General features: G+C 39.5%; 1 protein-coding gene across 1 annotated transcript in view; it reads right to left on the reverse strand.

The window, feature by feature from the left end:
• Positions 1-3,450: 3,450 nt before the first annotated feature.
• LOC133560448 (uncharacterized) overlaps positions 3,451-19,625 on the reverse strand; it is a 44,663-nt gene continuing 28,488 nt past the window's right edge. The window contains exons 9-11 of the mRNA XM_061913014.1: positions 15,594-15,835; positions 11,666-11,845; positions 3,451-6,100 (exon numbers count right to left, since the gene is read on the reverse strand). Of these exons, the coding sequence (XP_061768998.1) occupies positions 5,855-6,100; positions 11,666-11,845; positions 15,594-15,835 (668 nt within the window). The 3' untranslated portion in view covers positions 3,451-5,854. The remainder of the gene's footprint in view (positions 6,101-11,665; positions 11,846-15,593; positions 15,836-19,625) is intronic.

Raw genomic sequence — 19,625 nt, forward strand, 5'->3', positions numbered from 1 at the left:
CGCTTCTGGTGTTCCAGAAGTGTGTACTGAATACAATCTAGTGTGGTGTTGAGTTTGGAAAAGGCGGAGTTAAACTCCGACAAGAGAGAAGTCTTGTGGTAGTTTGCATTGTAGTTAGCGTAGCAATGATGGTGCTTGCCGCCAAGTCTTCCTTCTTTTGCTCCTCCTTTTTGGCGCTATTAGACATTTTCTCTTTCAGCGCGGTAAGGTATTAGTACTATAATAACGGTGATAGCAGTTACTGCAATCAGTCGAGCTATACTGAATAGTAGGAGTTAAATATGGAAGTCGCATTTTGATCATTTTAATTATACGTGGCACATTAATTTCAAAAATGCATAACGTTTGTTTGTTTTCTTCATCACTGACTGATTTTTGCTCACTGCAGACTCAATGAGAGCCAACAAACATAATAATACATCACTTACTGTACAAGGTCTGCTGTCATTAGGATGCTGACTGCTAGGATGTTCATATATTCCCCATGAAAAATTTCTCATAATCCTCGGCGAAGAAGCAGGGTGGGAGTGCAGGAGGAACAGGCGCTTTTTGTGTCGTCCTCAGCAGTTCCAGGTGGGAAATGGCTCTCAAAGTGTACCAACTTGTCGAATTACATCCTCAGGCAGCAAGGAAGCAAGGAAACAGCAGACCACTCGATGATGTAAACATAGGGTCACACGGAAGTGATCACGACGCCACTATAGTTTGTCTCTGTTAGCGCTTATAATATTAAACCACTAATACTTGGTTAATAATCAAATCCCGAAATGTAAATAAAGTTGTGGAAGCTGCCTTTCAGTGGGTCCTCATGACCACCAAGCATTGCCAGACAAGCCCGTTTCATTGTTTACAATACAGCTTTATTTTGCAGATCAAGTCTGTCTTTTTCCGTTCTCGCTCTGGCTCGTGCTCTCCCTCCAGCTCCCACCATGTCCCTCCTCCCGGTTGCTGCTTATACAGAGCGACAGGTGATTAGATAACAAGGCCCAAGTGGGCCGTCCACGCACTTGTCGCTGACTTTGAGGCCGGTCCTGGCACACCCCTCTTTACTGCAGGCCCGCAGGCCACGCCCCCTTCCACAAAAGTATTGTTGACGCTTATTTGAATGGTTATTTATCAGATTTTATGGGTGGAATAGAGGAGCTCCCATTGGCACCACTGTAAAGGTCTGCTTGCAACGGAGCCGATAGGAGGTCTACAGTTCCTCCCATAAAATCCGATAACCATTCAAAAAGCGGCAACAATACTTTGTTTCCATTTCGTGACTTGAATATTAACCAAGTATTAGTAATAGTTATTATAAGCACTAATGCAGACAAACTATTTATAGCGGCGAAGTGATCACTTCTGTGCACCGCTATGTTTACATCATCGAGTGGTCTGCTGCTTCCTTGCTGCTTGTAAGTTTATTGTAGATCATACATCATGCTTCCCTCCCACATGAAAAGTAGATGGGTGAGTATGTAATCCGACAAGTTGGTACACTTTGACAGCCATTTACGACCTGAAAATGACAAGAACGACAGGAAAAGTTAGTTCTCCCTTCTCCCCCACCCCGTTTCGTCATGAGAATGATGAGACATTCTTCATCTAAATGGAAATATATGAACATCCTAGCTGTTAGCATCCTAATGACAGCAGACCTTGTACAGTAAGTGATGTTTTATGATGTTTGTTGGCTCTCATAAAGTCTACAGTGAGCAGAAATCAAAATATATAAATATTAATTTTTATTATAAATGTGCCTGTTACTAGATTACATATATACTTACCGATTGTATTTAATACTAACGGAGGTGTTTGGATATTTTTAGGGGCTCTATAGGCGGAATTAAACGGCTCCAAAGCAGACTTTTGATCGAATTTATTTGATATTTAGAATGCTTTTTTTTTTTTTAATCCATCCATCGGCACGTCTTTCATAATGACTGTGAACGATTCCAAAAAAAAAAATTTAAGTTCCCCTTGAAGTCTAACTTTTGGCAGTAACATGTTTATGTAATTAAGGTGTCGCTGTATCAGATGCCAATAGTAGTCATTTGTTCAACTTTTTTAGTGTTCCTCTAGGTTTGATTTTAGTCCCTCTATTTTTTATCATTTGGGGTATTAGTGGCTTGCGAGTTTAGTCCCAAAAACTTTCAGTTCAAAAGCAGATTCTTAAAACCACCATTTTTGTTGTTGTTGCAGAGTGCTCCTTGACAAAGTAGACCTCGATCAAAGTTTGGTAACACTTTAGTATGGGGAACATTTTCACCATTAATTAGTTGCTTATTAACATGCAAATTAGTAACATATTGGCTCTTAATTAGTCATTATTAAGTACTTAGTAATTCCTTATTCTGCATGGCCTTATTGCACAAGCAGTGAGCCTTTAAGAGTTTTCCCTCAAAAACCTCAGAATTATTGCTTATTAGTAACCCCAATATGTTCCCTTAGTGTCCAAATAACACTAATTTAAGGCTTTTTTACTTTAATAAGCAACTAATTAATGGTGAATATGTACCCCATATTAAAGTTCTACTGTACTGGTCATCCAGAATATACAAAATAGGACTAAATAAAGGAGGGAGAGTGTTCCGGTCCTTTGCTCTTTTGAAATGTTGCCCCAAAACTGTTTACTGTTGCTGAACTTCCCTGCTCTTGGGACATGGAACTGTAAAAACATTGTTCCAAAGTCCCTTTTGAGAGAGGTTGACTTTGAATGCTTGCAGACTTGTGTGGGTTGAGGCGACACAAGAATGTGAACGATACAATATTCAGTGTGTTTGTTTGTGAACAGCAGCACTAAGATGGAAAGGTCAAACAGAAGCTATGGTAACGTCAGGCATTGAGGAGAGCCAATTAGCGAGCATCTATTATTCATGAGTGGCGGATGTATACCTCCATGTGACAAACAGGGGAGGGCAAACAATGTTGTCTTCTTATATTTCCTTCCATTGTGTGTGATGTTGCTTTATCTGCCCCAACGCCACATGCAAATAAATGCACGCGGCGTTGTATCAATTACCACCCATTTTTAAATTCTGTTTGCCCTTGCAGCTTTTATCCAAGAGAGAAATCTACTTCTAATTTGCAATGCGGAACATCTTTTGTTGCGCTTTAATTAATGCAATACGCGCTGTGGGATGGCTCAACCTCCCAAGTGCATCTGTATTTATGCGGATCATTATCCCTCAGCTTGTTTTGCTTGCACTTTGTGTGTCTTCTACGTCCATCTGTTAGACTCTATGCAAAAAAGCCAACTCAAAATGTCTATTTTTTGTTTTGCTGTCCATCTGGTTTGTCGAGGCTGGCTATATTAAATATATCTTCGGTGATAAGGAGGCCAAGAAAACAGGAGGAGGAAAGTTACACGTCTCAACGACGCCAGGAATTTTGGAGTGTGTGGGGCGGAGAAGTGAATCATACCCGTCTTTGCATCAGTGACCACATAGCACGACAATGTCATCGTTATCATCATATTCAGTTTTATTACGTTTCATCCACCGATTTCACAAGAGCAATTGCATTAAAAGGGTGCAAAGAAAGACAACACTTAGAAGAACACAGGTAGAAAAAAACAATAAACATGTTTTAGACTACCATTGAGGGCGTTCCAAGCCCAAACAGGCACTTGAAAAAACACAAAAGGAATGTGGGGATCATGGTACCAGCGAGTAATACAAAGCAGCACACACGCAAAAAAAAAAAAAAAGAACAGAGCTGCAATGTTCCGAGAACAAGGTTAAAATATTACTTGTTACATGACAGTCAGATTTTTGTTTTTACAAATTGCAGGAAAAAAGTTGGTCAAAAAGAAAAAAATTCTAACTTTTTGGACAGGATATTATTTTAATAATTTGTTATTATTTTACATATTCTTCTTTTAAGATTATGATACAAGAATACATTTGTACATTAAAAAAAACAACATAAAATTCAGTGGGGAAACAAAATCTTACTCATTTAGCAACTCAAAAAAAGTAAAAAGTAATTAGACAAAGTATAGAAAAATTATAGTTTTGTTTTTTTTTAACTTTAAAATATATATAAAAAATTGTAACATTATGCAAATAATGCAATTAGTTTCTTAGTAAAAAATATAATTTGAGGAAGAATTGTAAAGTGTTACAAGAATTAGGTTTCATGTAAAAATAAGACCATGAATTAAAGGGAAAAAGTTCAAGTTAAAGTACCAATGATTGTCACACACACACTAGGTGTGGCGAAATTTGTCCTCTGCATTTGACCCATCCCCTTGTTCACCCCCTGGGAGGTGAGAGGAGCAGTGGGCAGCAGCGGTTCCGCACCCGGGAATCATTTTGGTGATTTAACCCCCAATTCCAACCCTTGATGCTGATTGCCAAGCAGGGAGGTAATGGGTCCCAGTTTTATAGTCTTTGGTATGACTCGGCAGGGGTTTGAACTCCCCAAAAAATGTTTTAACATGACTATTCACAGTTATTGTCATAGAAATTGTAATATTATATTGGTTCCATCAAGAAGTTGCAAGAAGAAAACAAATCGTAAAATTACAAAGAAATTTGTCAATATTTGACATTACCTCAACATTTTACATGTCATACATTTTTTTTGTTGCATATATTACAGAGTAATATTTTGACCGTATTCTCGTGTTTCTTTGTTTTTTACAGTGTGACCAAACACTCCCTGGTATCATGTAACGAGGTAAAGAAAGCATTTAGCGCAAAGTACACTTGACTACACAGTGTTTTGTGTTCTTGTTCAGCTGGACAAAACAGGGATGAATCACTTTTCGTACATGTTCTTATAAATCAAAATATGTCCATGACGGAAAAGAAAAACAAAATGACTGCTGTCTTGTTGGAGACAACCACAAGATGTTAATAACAACGCAATAACTAGCTCGCAGTTCAACTCCTGCTAAAATACGGAGTAAAATAAGAACATTTCCAGGTTTTCCAAGCAAAATTAAGATGAATTTCGATGTCGTAGTGTGCCTTGGTGCTAATGTATCTAGCTTGGCTTAGCACTTATGCTGTAAATACAATTCAAACAAAATAGCACACAATTGTACATTAGTACAAAATGCTAATGAATTACAGAGTAGGTATAATATTTCCAAAAGAAGATTTTTTTCCCACATGAGTTATTTATTAAATATAAATCTAAACGAAAAATGGCAACTTCAATACATGTGTATTGATTCACAGTTAATTGTGAAAGTGTTGAATAAATACATAAATATTAGAGTTCTATTTGGTCGTCATACTGTTGTTTGGATGGAATAAGTGATTTATCATGTATTTCATTTACTTTGGCAAATGGACACTTACGCTGACACTTACGTTTTACATGCAAATACACACATTCTGGTTTTAGCCAAGACATGATTTAATTTCATAAGAGGTTTTTTGCAGTGTACAGTATGACGTCAAGTGTTTTTAAACTTGGTTATTTCTCTATACGAAGCTTTTTGCAGGTCTACAAATTGTGTTAGCAAGGCTACATGACACAATAATACACCGTTACTGTATTATAGCCAACGACGGGAGCAACTTTTTCCATATAAAAGCTACAAGTACGCAGAACTGAACTTTTTTTTTTTTTTTCAGAGAACACCTCAGCAGTTTCAGCACAAGCTACTGTACAATAAAGTGAATTAAGATCCTTGCTGTTCCCCAGCTTTACCTGCTAAGTCCCGACGAGTCGGGTATGGTTTAGTCACCCCGTTGACATCCACAAGGTTGCTGCTTCCACTAACCTCATTCTTACTGCAGAACTAAATACACCGACACGAAAAACTCGAAAGAACCGTATAGCTCCATCATGTTAGTGTGGTAACCCCACCCCGAAAAACACTTTATGCATGATTTAAACATGCTAGACTATCTCACTGTTTAGGGCCCGTGGGGTTGGATCTCTGAGCAGCGTGGCACGGGTCTAAGGACTCCTTGGTGGCCCCGCCGTAGACGTCGACGTCCAGGTCGGTCCAGGGGGCGATGTTGCCGAGTACGGAGGAGCTGCACTCGGCCACGGCGGCCACTTCGGCGGGCTTCAAAACACGGTCCCACAGGTTGAACTGGGAGAGCTCCCCCACCAGGGCTTGGGAGGCGTCGAAACGTCCGCCCAGGGTGTCCTGTGATCGGGGAAAATAATTATAAACGTTATCATATTTTACACAAACACTGATCACCAGGGTAATTCCGTCAGTTTTTAGAAGGTCGACTGTGGCAACCCATGGCTCTAGAGCCGCCCTAGTGGCTCCTTGGGCCTCTTTCAGAGATGTGTGAAAATTGAAAAAGATGAAAAATATATATATATTTTGTTTTAATATATTTTCTGTAGGAGATCAAACATGACACAAACCTGCCTAATTGTTAGAAATCCCACTGTTTACATTAACCATGCTTCACTGAGGAGAGTATTTGGCAAGCACCCTTTTGTCCTATTCATTTCAGCGATTCTTGAACTCATCGTAGTTTGTTTACATTCACATTTAGGTTTACACTAACTACTCAGGGGCCACCAAACGTTTTATGCTGTGCAATAATTCACACAGGTGAGCTTTGTTGATTTTATTGATTTGCTGGACTGCTTATCAGGCATATTTAGTCAATCCATGACTGCAAGCTAATCAATGCTTACATTTAGGCTAACTGTATGTACACATTGCGTCACTATGCCTCGTTTGTGGGTATATTTGAGCTCATTTAATTTCCTTTACTTATGTCCTCTGTGTATTTGATTTATATTTGCATGTCTCATGACACATTATCTGTATGTAATTGGCTGCATTTCTCCTAGTTGTTTGTGTGTTGTGTTGTTCCAGACCACAGCAAACGTTACCCAGCTCGCAAAGATAGTAATAAATCCATTAGAAGAAGACAGCCTGCCGTTTCCTTTAACTTGGACACACACATCTATACCTTTGGCCATTCTGAGCGAGTCATTTCCAGAAGTTATCTCATCCTGTGAGAAGCCTCAATGTTACTAAAGATTTCAATGTTGCAAAAATAAAAATTAAAATACAACATTTCTGTCAACAAATATTTTCGTCATCCTTTGATAGTAGGCTTATTTAACTCATACAAACATTTACATCATGTTTTGCCTTCATTATAACACTTATGTAATGGTTTTAATTTTTTTGCGGCTCCAGACAGATTTTTATTTTTATTTTTGGTCCAATATGGCTCTTTCAACATATTGGGTTGCCGACCCCTGGACTAAACTAAGAAATAATTCTCCAAGAGAAGAAACAATTAACAGCCAAGTGTCTCTTCGGAATTTAGTACTAGGCTGTTGGTAAGGGGACAAATATCATACAAGAGGGTACTGTGGGCGTCAAGAAAGAGTCATGCAGCCAAGCAGAGACTGTGGAGTATAATAATGCTGCATCCAGCAATAGCTATGATTAGCATGTGTGTTCACTGTTAGCATTGTATGCTCAAATATCACATTTACAATTCTAACAAAGAGGAGACTTAGGGCAAAAAGAAAATGGACCACTGCAGCAAAATAGAGACAGTGGAGAATAATCAGGCAGTGTCAACATCCACCCATCCATTTTCTACCGCTTGTCCCTTCTGGGGTTGCGGGGGGACGCTGGAGCCTATCTCAGCTGCATCAATTCATTACCATGAATTGATTAACGTGGACCCCGACTTAAACAAGTTGAAAAACCTAGTCGGGTGTTACCATTTAGTGGTGAATTTTACGGAATATGTACTGTATTGTACTGTGCAATCTACTAATAAAAGTGTCAATCAATCAGGCAAGGTACATACACCCTGCCTGATTGGACAGCTAAATCTAGCATGTGTTTATTTTTGTCACCTCTACATTTACAATAATCCGCTCGATCAATGCTGCAAAAGTAAACCGTTTATCCGAAAAGAGACTGAGGGCAGCAGTACAATGGTCCACCACGGCCGAGTAGACACTCTGGACAATTGTGTGTTGCTGGCTGCTTCTGTTCATAGGAATGTTTGCCAAGAACTTCCTTGCAATGTAATTGAAAGAACACAAGTAGATGAGAACTTCCTTTGCGCCAACATTTTGTGAGGCTTTTAAAAATGAGATTGGATGGTAGTGATGTTTATTTAGGGAAAAACATTTTTTTTTAAATATAAAAAAATTAAAATATATATATATATATATATACATATAATCCCAAATTCAAGACAGGGCAAATCTGCTATCTTCACATAACAAAAAGGTGGTAATTGAGCATGTTAGAAAATACCATGCAAGCCACACAATGACAATCACTGATCCCAACACTTTTACTGTGATTGTTAGGCATACTAATAAACATTTTTGAAAGTGTATGCCATTTTTCATAGATTTTTTTTTTGTTTTGTTCAATTGGATCCGATGTGATGCGTTAAGGCCGGAAGTGTGTGACTGGTGGGAAAAAAGAGAGCGTGTGACTATTTGGCTAAGTTTGAACATGACAAGACCGTTAGGGGAGCAGCTATCGATTTTTATTTTTAGTAATCCAGTATTTACTTAGTTCAATTAATTGGAAAACACTGTAAAAAGTCTTGCCGGGTGCCGCCCGAGTCCAGGCATGCCCGACATGTCCAAAACACACCAGGCAAAGTCACAAGGGAAGTGGGGAAGAAAATTGGGAATGTCTGAAAAAGTCATGAAAATGATCAAAAATCACACCCAGGTTGGAGTTCCACAAGTCCCGCCGCGTGCCACCCGAGTCCAGGCATGCCCAACATGTCCAATACGCACCCCGCAAGCCACATTGCGTATTTTAGGGAAAATAGGGGTTTTGTCTGGATCTTTTCAGTTTTTATTACTCACACTCGAACAAATAATCGAAGCGACAGAAGATTAATCAAAGCATTTTTTCTTAACAATTTAATCGCTTCATCGTTGCGGCCCTTGAGACAAAATAAGGGTTACTACCTACCGAAACATCACATACATTCAGGGTCACTGAGAAGAAAGGCTGATATCTTGGATAATTTTGATAGAAACTTCTCCTCTCCACTTTGGTAAGTCCTGTTTCAGCTTTATAAAATGCTCTTATAACCCTAACAACAGGGTTTTTTGTCGGTCTTCCTAAAGTAAGCATGGAATAGTCCATTGGGTGAGGAGGACAAGCCTTTTTATGTATTTTCAAGTGCAACAATTAAGACAAAAAAAGTTTAGATTTTTTTGTTAAAGGGCGTGACACAGTTGGTAGAGTATTCCTGGTTCAATCCCCACTTTCTATCAACCTTGTCAGGTCCAATGTCCCGGAGGAAGACACTTCACCCTTGCTCCTGATGGGTCGTGGGTCGTGGTTCGTGCCTTGCATGGCAACTCCCGCCATCAGTGTGTGAATGGGTGAATGTGGAAATAGTGTCAGAGCGCTACGAGTTCCTTGAAGGTAGAAAAGCGCTGTACAAGTATAAGCCAATTACCATTTAAACCAGACCTGGGCAAATTAAGGCCGGGGGCTGCATGCCGCCGAACATTCCCAAATAATTTTTTAGATCTTTAAGATCTTTAAGATGTAAACTGTAGTGAAGTGAATTATATTTATATAGCGCTTTTTCTCTAGTGACTCAAAGCGCTTTACATAGTGAAACCCAATATCTAAGTTACATTTAAACCAGTGTGGGTGGCACTGGGAGCAGGTGGGTAAAGTGTCTTGCCCAAGGACACAACGGCAGTGACTAGGATGGTGAAAGCGGGGATCGAACCTGCAACCCTCAAGTTGCTGGCACGGCCGCTCTACCAAACGAGCTATACCGCCCCTGAACTGTAGCAGCAATTATGATGTGCAGTGATGTTTTCAAATGACCACAAGTCTTAAACTATACAAAGTATTTAGGTACTATGGTAATCTAAGTCTGTGTTTCTCAAATGGGGGTCCGCGTACCCCTGGGGGTACTTGAAGGTATGCCAAGGGGTACGTGAGATTTTTAAAAAATATTCTAAAAATAGAAAAAATTCAACAATCCTTTATACATTTATTGAATAATACTTCAACAAAAGATGAATGTAAGTTCATAAACTGTGACAAGAAATGCAACAATGCAATATTGAGTGTTGACAGCTCGAATTTTTTTGTGGACATGTTCCATAAATATTGATGTTAAAAATGTATTTTTGGGGGGGAAGAAATGTTTAGAATTTAGTTCATGAATCCAGATGGATCTCTATTACAATCCCCAAAGAGGGCACTTTAAGTTGATGATTACTTCTATGTGTAGAAATCTGTATTTATAATTGAATCACTTGTTTATTTTTCAACAACTTTTTAATTATTTTTATATCTTTTTTTTTCAAATAGTTCTAGAAAGACCACTAGAAATGTGCAATATTTTGCACTGTTATACAATGTAATAAATAAGAAACTGATGAAATAGTGCTGTATTTTACTTCTTTATCTCTTTTTCAACCAAAAAGGCTTTGCTCTGATTAGGGGGTACTTGAATTAAAACAATGTTCACAGGGGGTACATCACTGAAAAAAGGTTGAGAACCACTGACCTAAGTCACAGCAAGCACCAAGCAGAGTGGGTGGAGGAACATTTCCACAGAGTGTTTCCAGAGTGTCAATCTGGAATGCGGGTGTCAGGGACAGACGCGGAAGGAGATTTTCACAACAAAGTTCTAAAGCTTAGTGACATATCAGATATATGAGATTGTAAGTAGGTTTATTTGTACCCGTCACGTTCATATTTTGCCGGTTTGTTGTATTTTTGTTGCATTTCACATGATTGTAAAATATGTCGACGGAGAGTGGGGGTGATGTATGTTGTCAATATTCAGTGTTTTATCGTTTATAGTCAATATTGTAAATCCCACATTCTTTATTTTCATGTACATTCTGGGTGTCTCATTCAGTAAAAAAAATATACAATTCCATTCCTTTTTTTAAGGCAGTCTGTCATAACGTTTTTAGCATTCATCCATCCATCCATTTTCTACCGCTTGTCCCTTTGGGGGTCGCGAGGGGTGTTGGAGCCTATCTCAGCTGCATTCGGGCAGAAGGTGGGGTACACCCTGGACAAGTCGCCACCTCATCGCAGGGCCAACACAGATAGACAACATTCAATTAGACATTACTGTGAGGTTTTGTATTAGTGTTCCTAAAAATAGATATACCGGACCCCAGACACATTTTTTCTCTAAATTTGGCCCCCGAGTCAAAATAATTGCCCAGGCCTGATTGAAACAGAACTCAACTTAATTCATCGTTTTTTTATGAGACATTTTGGGATCACTGGGAAATGTTTGCCCTAATTTTAAGTCCACCCCTGCAATGCGCGAGTTCTTAAACTCCCCAGAAAACTAAATCAGGCTTCCTGTTGCTGCCCTACTACAGTATGAAAACTCTTTCTGGCTGCCATTTTGAAGAAAACGCAACCCAACACTAATTAGTCACGTAGCAGTCTCGCCAAACTGTAGGCTTTTCTTTGTTACGGTCACAGTTTCCCTACACAAAGATGCCCTTGATCATGACAACCGTCAAGAAGATTGCACGTCTGTTTTCAGTAAATAGATGCAGTCGCAGACACACTTGAATAGAAGTAGGACAAAATAGGAATGTGTCTTCTTGAATAGGTGAAGAGAGTCTGCTTATATAATAAATCGTTCGGCGCTGGTTCTTTGTTTACTTTACAAGAGACAGTTCTAGCAGAAGTTTTTGCTAGTTCAAAAAGACATCAATATCTGTCCCCGCCTCGTCTCACCTGCTCCTGGCCCAGGATGAGCACTCCCCCCGGCTTGATCGGGTGCCAGGCGGCCAGGCCTTCACCCCTTCCCTTCATCTTGCCGCCCTGGTAGGCCTTCCACACGCCGTCCCTCAGGGTCCAGCTGACACAGATGTGCTCCCACTCGTCTTGAGGCAGAGACAACGGCAGCTGGGCCACCTGCCATGGACATGATTAAAGGAGGTTAGCTCGGAAATAAGTGGGACATATGGGTGGGTTAGCCCTTAATTGTAGGCTGTCAGGTGATACTTGGGTGGGACAAACAGGGTGACACTACCAGTGGTCTTGTGGTTAGAGTGTCCGCCCTGAGATCGGTAGGTCATGAGTTCAAACCCCGGCTGAGTCATACAAAAGACTATAAAAATGGGACCCATTACCTCCCTGCTTGGCACTCAGAATCAAGGGTTGGAATTGGGGGTTAAATCACCAAAATGATTACCGAGCGCGGCCATCACTGCTGCTCACTGCTCCCTTCACCTCCCAGTGGAAGAACAAGGGGATGGGTCAAATTCAGAGGTTCATTTGTGTGTGTGTGTGAGACCATCAGTGGTACTTTAACTAAATGGGGGTGGGGACTTAACACTGTGGGTTAGACAAACAGTGAAATCACCTGGCGGGAAGCGGGACAAAAATAGCGTTATGTGGGGACACCGGGTGGGACAAATCAATCAGTGATTATATATATAGCCCTAAATCACTGGTGTCTCAAAGGGCACAACACAAACCACAACGACATCCTCGGTAGAGCCCACATAAGGGCAAGGAAAACTCACACCCAGTGGGACGTCGGTGACAATAGTGACTATGAGAAACCTTGGAGAGAATGCCAAGAGTGTGCAAAGCCGTAATCAAAGCAAAGGGTGGATATTTTGAAGAAACTAGAATATAAAACATGTTTTCAGTTATTTCACCTTTTTTTTGTTAAGTGCATAACTCCACATGTGTTCATTCATAGTTTTGATGCCTTCAGTGACAATCTACAATGTAAATAGTCATGAAAATAAAGAAAATGCATTGAATGAGAAGGTGTGTTCGAACCATATGTGAATGCTCCAAAGAATTCACACATATGGTTTTCTACACCAAAATGCATCTATTTATTAAACTTCAACTTCTTCTTCTTCTTCTCCAGATTTTGGCGCATTCTACCTTCCACATTTTTCACTCGATTCAAACCGTTCCAACTTCACGCTGTTCAACCTATTCGGAAATAACAGGCTTTCCCTTGACAATTTCCCAAAAATTCCCAGATTTCCAGATTTTCCGTGACATTTTTCCCATTCAAAATGAATTGGCCATTTTTCAACCTTTCACCATTTCCACATGTTTCAACCTATCCAAACTATTACACCTTCAACACATTCCACCATCCTGGAAATTTTCAGTATAATTATTCCAAGTTAAAAAAAAATCCAGGATTTTCCAAAATTCCTGCTTTTCCCAATGCCCTATCTCCACCCTTTTTTCTGGCGAGTACTCCTTTCACATTTTTCAACCGTTCCACCGTGAAAACATTCTTTCTAATCAGGACAAAAAACAAAGTCGTTTTTTGAACTGGAAAAATTCCATAATACCATTTCTCAATTCAGCATGTTCAACATTTCTCGACCGATTTGAAAAATTCCAACACTAACCATTTCAACTCATTCAGACCATTCAAGTTTTTTTCACCAATTAAAGAAAACATTCCCGCTTTTCCCGAAATTCCCATTGAAATCAATGGGATATTCTTCAAAGTTCCACAACTTCCACATTTTTCATTTGATTCAAACTTTCCCAACTTCGAAATATCTAGCCTGTTTGGGAATTGTGTGGTCTACTTCAACAATTCGAAAAAAAAATCCAGGAGTTCAGGTCAACTTCAGCATTGGAGCATTCACACGCAATTTCTTCAGGAGTTGCCTCATCTAGTTATTTTATATTATTATTATTTTTTTTTTACAAGTGTTTCAATCAAATTCATGCAGGTTTTGTTTTGTGCAAGTACCGTATTTTGCGGACTGTAAGTCGCAGTTTTTTTCATAGTTTGGCCAGGGGTGTGACTTATACTCAGGAGCGACTTATGTGTGAAATTATTATCACATTACCGTAAAATATCAAATAATATTATTTAGCTCATTCACATAAGAGACTAGACGTATAAGATTTCATGGGATTTAGCTAACAGGAGTGACAGATTGTTTGGTAAACTTATAGCATGTTCTATATGTTATAGTTATTTGAATGACCATAATATGTTACGTTAACATACCAGGCACCTTCTCAGTTGGTTATTTATGCGTTATATAACGTACACTTATTCAGCCTGTTGTTCACCATTCTTTATTTATTTTAAATTGCCTTTCAAATGTCTATTCTTGGTGTTGGGTTTTATCAAATACAGTTCCCCCAAAACTGCGACTTATACTCCAGAGTGACTTATATGTTTTTTCCCTTCTTTATTATGCATTTTCGGCAGGTGCGACTTATACTCCGGAGCGACTTATACTCCGAAGAATACGGTTAACATTTAATGTGTGTATGGGGCGGAAAAGTTGGGTTTGGTTCGAGACCTTTCAGGAGTCTGTGTCTGGGGGCCCAGAATTTGGTGCTATGCCCCTGGGGATATTACTTAAAGGGGAACATTATCACAATTTCAAAAGGGTTAAAAACAATTAAAATCAGTTCCCAGTGGCCTGTTGTATTTTTTGAAGTTTTTTTCAAAATTTTACCGGTCCCCGAATATCCCTAAAAAAACCTATAAAGTGCTTGATTTTTGCTATTTGCGATGCGACTATCCATTTCCCTGTGACGTCATACAGTGCTGCCAATGTGAACAAACAATGGCGAATACCACAGCAAGATATGGCGACATTAGCTCGGATTTAGACTCGGATTTCAGCGGTTTAAGCGATTCAACAGATTACGCATGTATTGAAACGAATGGTTGGAGTATGAAAGTATTGAAGAAGAAACTGAAGCTATTGAGCGAATAGCTATTGACGCTATTCATAGCCATAGCATGGCCGAATAGCTGCGTTAGCATCGCCGGTAAAATGTGCGGACCAAACGATCAGGACTTCCGCATCTTGTGACACTGGAGCAACTTAAATCCTTCTATTGGTACGTGTTTTTTTCGCATTAGATGTGGGTGGAAGTAAACTTAATATAATTGCAAATGCATCTGCAGGTTATCCATACATCTCTGTGCCATGTCTGCTTTAGCACCACCGGTAAATAGCATGTTAGCGTCGATTAGCGTAGCATGTTAGCATCAATTAGGTGGCAGTCACACCGCAACCAAATATGTCTGATTAGCACATAAGTCAACAACATCAAAAAAACTCACCTTTGTGATTTCGTTGAATTTATCGTTGCAAATGCATCTGCAGGTTATCCATACATCTCTGTGTCATGTCTGTCATCGCCGGTAAAATGTGGACCCACTTTGGTACATTCAATGGGGGTCTGGCGGCAGACACTTTCACATCTTCGGGCCAGTGGTGCAACTTGAATCCCTCCCTGTTAGTGTTGTTACACCCTCTGACAACACACCGACGAGGCATGATGTCTCCAAAGTTCCAAAAAATAGTCGAAAAAACGGAAAATAACAGAGCTGAGACCCGGTGTTTGTAATGTGTTGAAAATGAAAATGGCGGCTGTATTACCTCGGAGACGTCACGTTCTGACGTCAGCGCAAAAAGAGCGATGAACAGAAAGGCGTTTCATTCGCCAAAATTCACCCATTTAGAGTTCGGAAATCAGTTAAAAAAATATATGGTCTTTTTTCTGCACCATCAAGGTATATATTGACGCTTACATAAGTCTGGTGATAATGTTCCCCTTTAACACTGGGTGAGACACCTTACACAAAGTGGGATCATTTGGGTGCTCACTTGACATTAGGTGGCTCAAGCGAGCATGTTACCTTGTCGTTGATTAGCAGCTCCACAGGGTTGTGGACCCCCTGCAGCAGCACCAGCTCGTTAGGTTGCCCGGGCACCGAGTAAGAGAAAGGGGTTCCTATGCCTCCTTCTTTGGCCTTCAGCCACACACAGGCGGTGAAGGCGTACATCTCTGTGATCTCCTTCCTCACCAGGCCGTACATGTAGTTGGTCCGCATGGGGAAGGACAGGACGAAGCCGTCCGGGAACGACGGCTCTGTGAGCGCTTATGAAGAAAGAAGGGAGAGAAAGCAGGGGGAAAATTTCATCAAAACTGCAGCGAAAGTACAGAAAATTGATTTTTAAACCGTGGTTCTTGAAATTCTGGTAGTACACACCAAATTCTAGGTCCACATACACAATATGTTTACATGCATTAAAAAAACAAAATATTGCATGGATCAGCTTTTTAAAACACGTGTTAAAAAAAAACATTATTTTGACTTTTTAAAGATGGGATTAACGTATCTAGAACATATCTCAAAAAACCACCTATTTGGTTTTGAACAGGGGTTAGTGCATGAACCTCACAATACGAAAGTCCTGAGTAGTCCTGAGGTCAATCCCTGGCTCGGGATCTTTCTGTGTGGAGTTTGCATGTTCTCCCCGTGACTGCGTGGGCTCCCTCCGGGTACTCCAGCTTCCTCCCACCTCCAAAGGGGATAGGTTGAGTGGCAACACTAAATTGGCCCTAGTGTTTGAATTTGAGTGTGATTGTTGTCTGTCTATCTGTGTTGGCCCTGCGATAAGGTGGCGACTTGTCCAGTGTGTACCCCGCCTTCCGCCCGAATGCAGCTGAGATAGGCTCAAACACGCCCCGCGACCCCAAAAGAGACAAGCGGTAGGAAATGGATGGATGGATAGGGGAAAAAGTGCCGACAAATTCCATATAAAGTGGTCATAATATGAAACTAAACGATATTATTACCTGACCTTATGTTACTGAAATATTAGTATAAATGTCAAGTTGTCACTTACGTCAAAGGGTAAAATAGAGTGTGGTGGCATGGATCAGATGGTAGAGTGGGTTCAAATCCAGCTTTCGCCATCTATGGTCACAGCCATTGTGCCATTGTGCAAGACACTTTAGCCACCTTGCTCCCAGGTGTATGAAAATAGGGGTGGTGGTAGGAGCCACGCTTCCATCAGTCTATTTCAGAGCAACTGTGGCCACAAATGCAGCTTACCACCATCAATTGTGAATGTGGAGTAAATGTCTCAGGTCACAGTAAAGCACTTTTAAGTGTTTAGAAAAGCACTATATAAATATAATCTAGTTGATTCACACAGGATTACCATCTGTAGATATTATGAATCATAATAATGAGCCATTAATATAATGATATCAGTGCATATCATTGAGGTCAAGTCTATGGCTGTCTTTATAGAAACAAAGTGATGCCTCCGTTTCTAACTTTAATGAAGGGTCCTTGAATGCACCACAGTTATGGACAATGAGATGCAAACATGAATCTTGGACAAAACCTTCTTCTGTGGTTCTTTTTCAGGAGTCCAAGAATTATTTTATTAAACAGATAACCAATCCTAGCTATTGTTCAGTTAGGTACCAATCATATATATGGAAACACTGGTATCTCTGCCTTTTATAGAATGTGTACACGCATTTTAAAAGTATATATATATATATATATATATATATATATATATATATATATATATATATATATATAGATATATATAGATATATATATATTACTGCTCCTTTTATTTATTTACTAATATGCATTTTTACTGAATATGCACAAGTACTGTTTTTAATAGTATGTGATAATGCCATTTATACTAAAAATGTGTTTGTTTTACAAACCCCGTTTCCATATGAGTTGGGAAATTGTGTTAGATGTAAATATAAACGGAATACAATGATTTGCAAATACTTTTCAACCCATATTCAGTTGAATGCACTACAAAGACAAGATATTTGATGTTCAAACTCATAAACTTTATTTTTTGGGGGAAATAATAATTAACTTAGAATTTCATCGCTGCAACATGTGCCAAAGTAGTTGGGAAAGGGCATGTTCACCACTGTGTTACATCACCTTTGCTTTTAACAACACTCAATAAACGTTTGGGAACTAAAGAAACTAATTGTTGAAGCTTTGAAAGTGGAATTCTTTCCCATTCTTGCTTTATGTAGAGCTTCAGTCGTTCAACAGTCCGTGGTCTCCGCTGTCGTACTTTACGCTTCATAATGCACCACACATTTTCCATGGGAGACAGGTCTGGTCTGCAGGCGTGCTAAGAAACTACCCGCACTCTTTTTTTATGAAGCCATGCTGTTGTAAGCAGGGGCGTCTATGAAAAAGATGGCGCTTAGATGGCAGCATATGTTGTTCTAAAACCTGTATGTACCTTTCAGCATTAATGGTGCCTTCACTGATGTGTAAGTTACCCATGCCTTGGGCACTAATGCACCTCCATACCATCACAGATGCTGGCTTTGAACTTTGCGTCGATAACAGCCCGGGTGGTTCGCTTCCCCTTTGGTCCGGATGAACAATGTCGAATATTTCCAAAAACAATTTGAAATGTGGGCTGGTCAGACCACAGAACACTTTTCCACTTTGCATTAGTCCATCTTAGATGATCTCGGGCCCAGAGAATCAGGCGGCGTTTCTGGATGTTATTGATAAATGGCTTTCGCTTTGCATAGTAGAGTTTTAACTTGCACTTACAGATGTAGCGACGGACTGTATTTAGTGACAGTGGTTTTCTGAAGTGTTCCTGAGCCCATGTGGTGATATCCTTTAGAGATTGATGTCGGTTTTTGATACATTGCCGTCTGAGGAATCGAAAGTCACGGTCATTCAATGTTGGTTTCCGGCCATGCCGCTTACGTGAAGTGATTTCTCCAGATTCTCTGAACCTTTTGATGTTATTATGGACCGTAGATGTTGAAATCCCTAAATTTCTTGCAATTGGACTTTGAGAAACGTTGTTCTTAAACTGTTTGACTATTTGCTCACGTAGTTGTGGACTACGTGACTGAGCATTTTTTGGGAATCTGTTTTTATACACAATAATGGCACCCACCTGTTCCCAATTAGCCTGCACACCTGTGGGATGTTCCAAATAAGTGTTTGATGAGCATTCTTCAACTTTACCAGTATGTAATGCCACCTTTCCCAACTTCTTTGTCACGTGTTGCTGGCATCGAATTCTAAAGTTAATGATTATTTGCACACAAAAAAAATGTTTATCAGTTTGAACATCAAATATATTGTCTTTGTAGCATATTCAACTGAATTTGGTTTGAAAATGATTTGCAAATCATTGTATTCCATTTATATTTACATCTAACGCAATTTCCCAACTCAAATGGAAACGGGGTTTGTATGTACTGTATGTCTACTTGGACATTGGAGTCTGCAATGAAGCTTGATTGTGGTGCCACATATATAAGTATCACACCCACTTTACATAAGCCCATGAGCTAAGGGCCCCAATACAACGTATTTTACATATCCAAAGCGATAGCCCTGATAGTGGTTTACTCAGGAACAGAATAAATGTATATTTGTTTACCTGAGCAAAGACCTGCAAGAACAAGCCTCATTTCTGTAGCTAAAACTTGACGCTAAGCCGAGGTAGCAAAAACTTAGCAAAATATTTTTGAGAGGAGACTTGGTGCAAAAAGAAAATCCTAAATATGGAACACCCTAATTATAATAATGCCTGCCAGCCTAAATAATTCATCCTATTTTTTAGCTATATTTTAACACTGACACAACTTAGTTATTATGGATGTTACGATATGAAAATGTCATATAACTGTTATCGTTGCCAAAATAATCACAGTTATAATTATTATTGCGGTATTGTTGAATGTCCTCAAATCACTTGTACCCACACTGAAATCTTTTTACCAAGTTTTTTTAACTAACTAAAATGAATGCACACTTTTAGAAAACCCACTATTTTGCATGTTTTGTTTTTCTTATGCTTCACTGAGGTGTTTCTCTTAGTATTTTATCGGCTTTAATGGCTAAGCC

This window comes from Nerophis ophidion, linkage group LG01, assembly GCF_033978795.1.
Source record: "Nerophis ophidion isolate RoL-2023_Sa linkage group LG01, RoL_Noph_v1.0, whole genome shotgun sequence".
Classification (NCBI taxonomy): domain Eukaryota; kingdom Metazoa; phylum Chordata; class Actinopteri; order Syngnathiformes; family Syngnathidae; genus Nerophis; species Nerophis ophidion.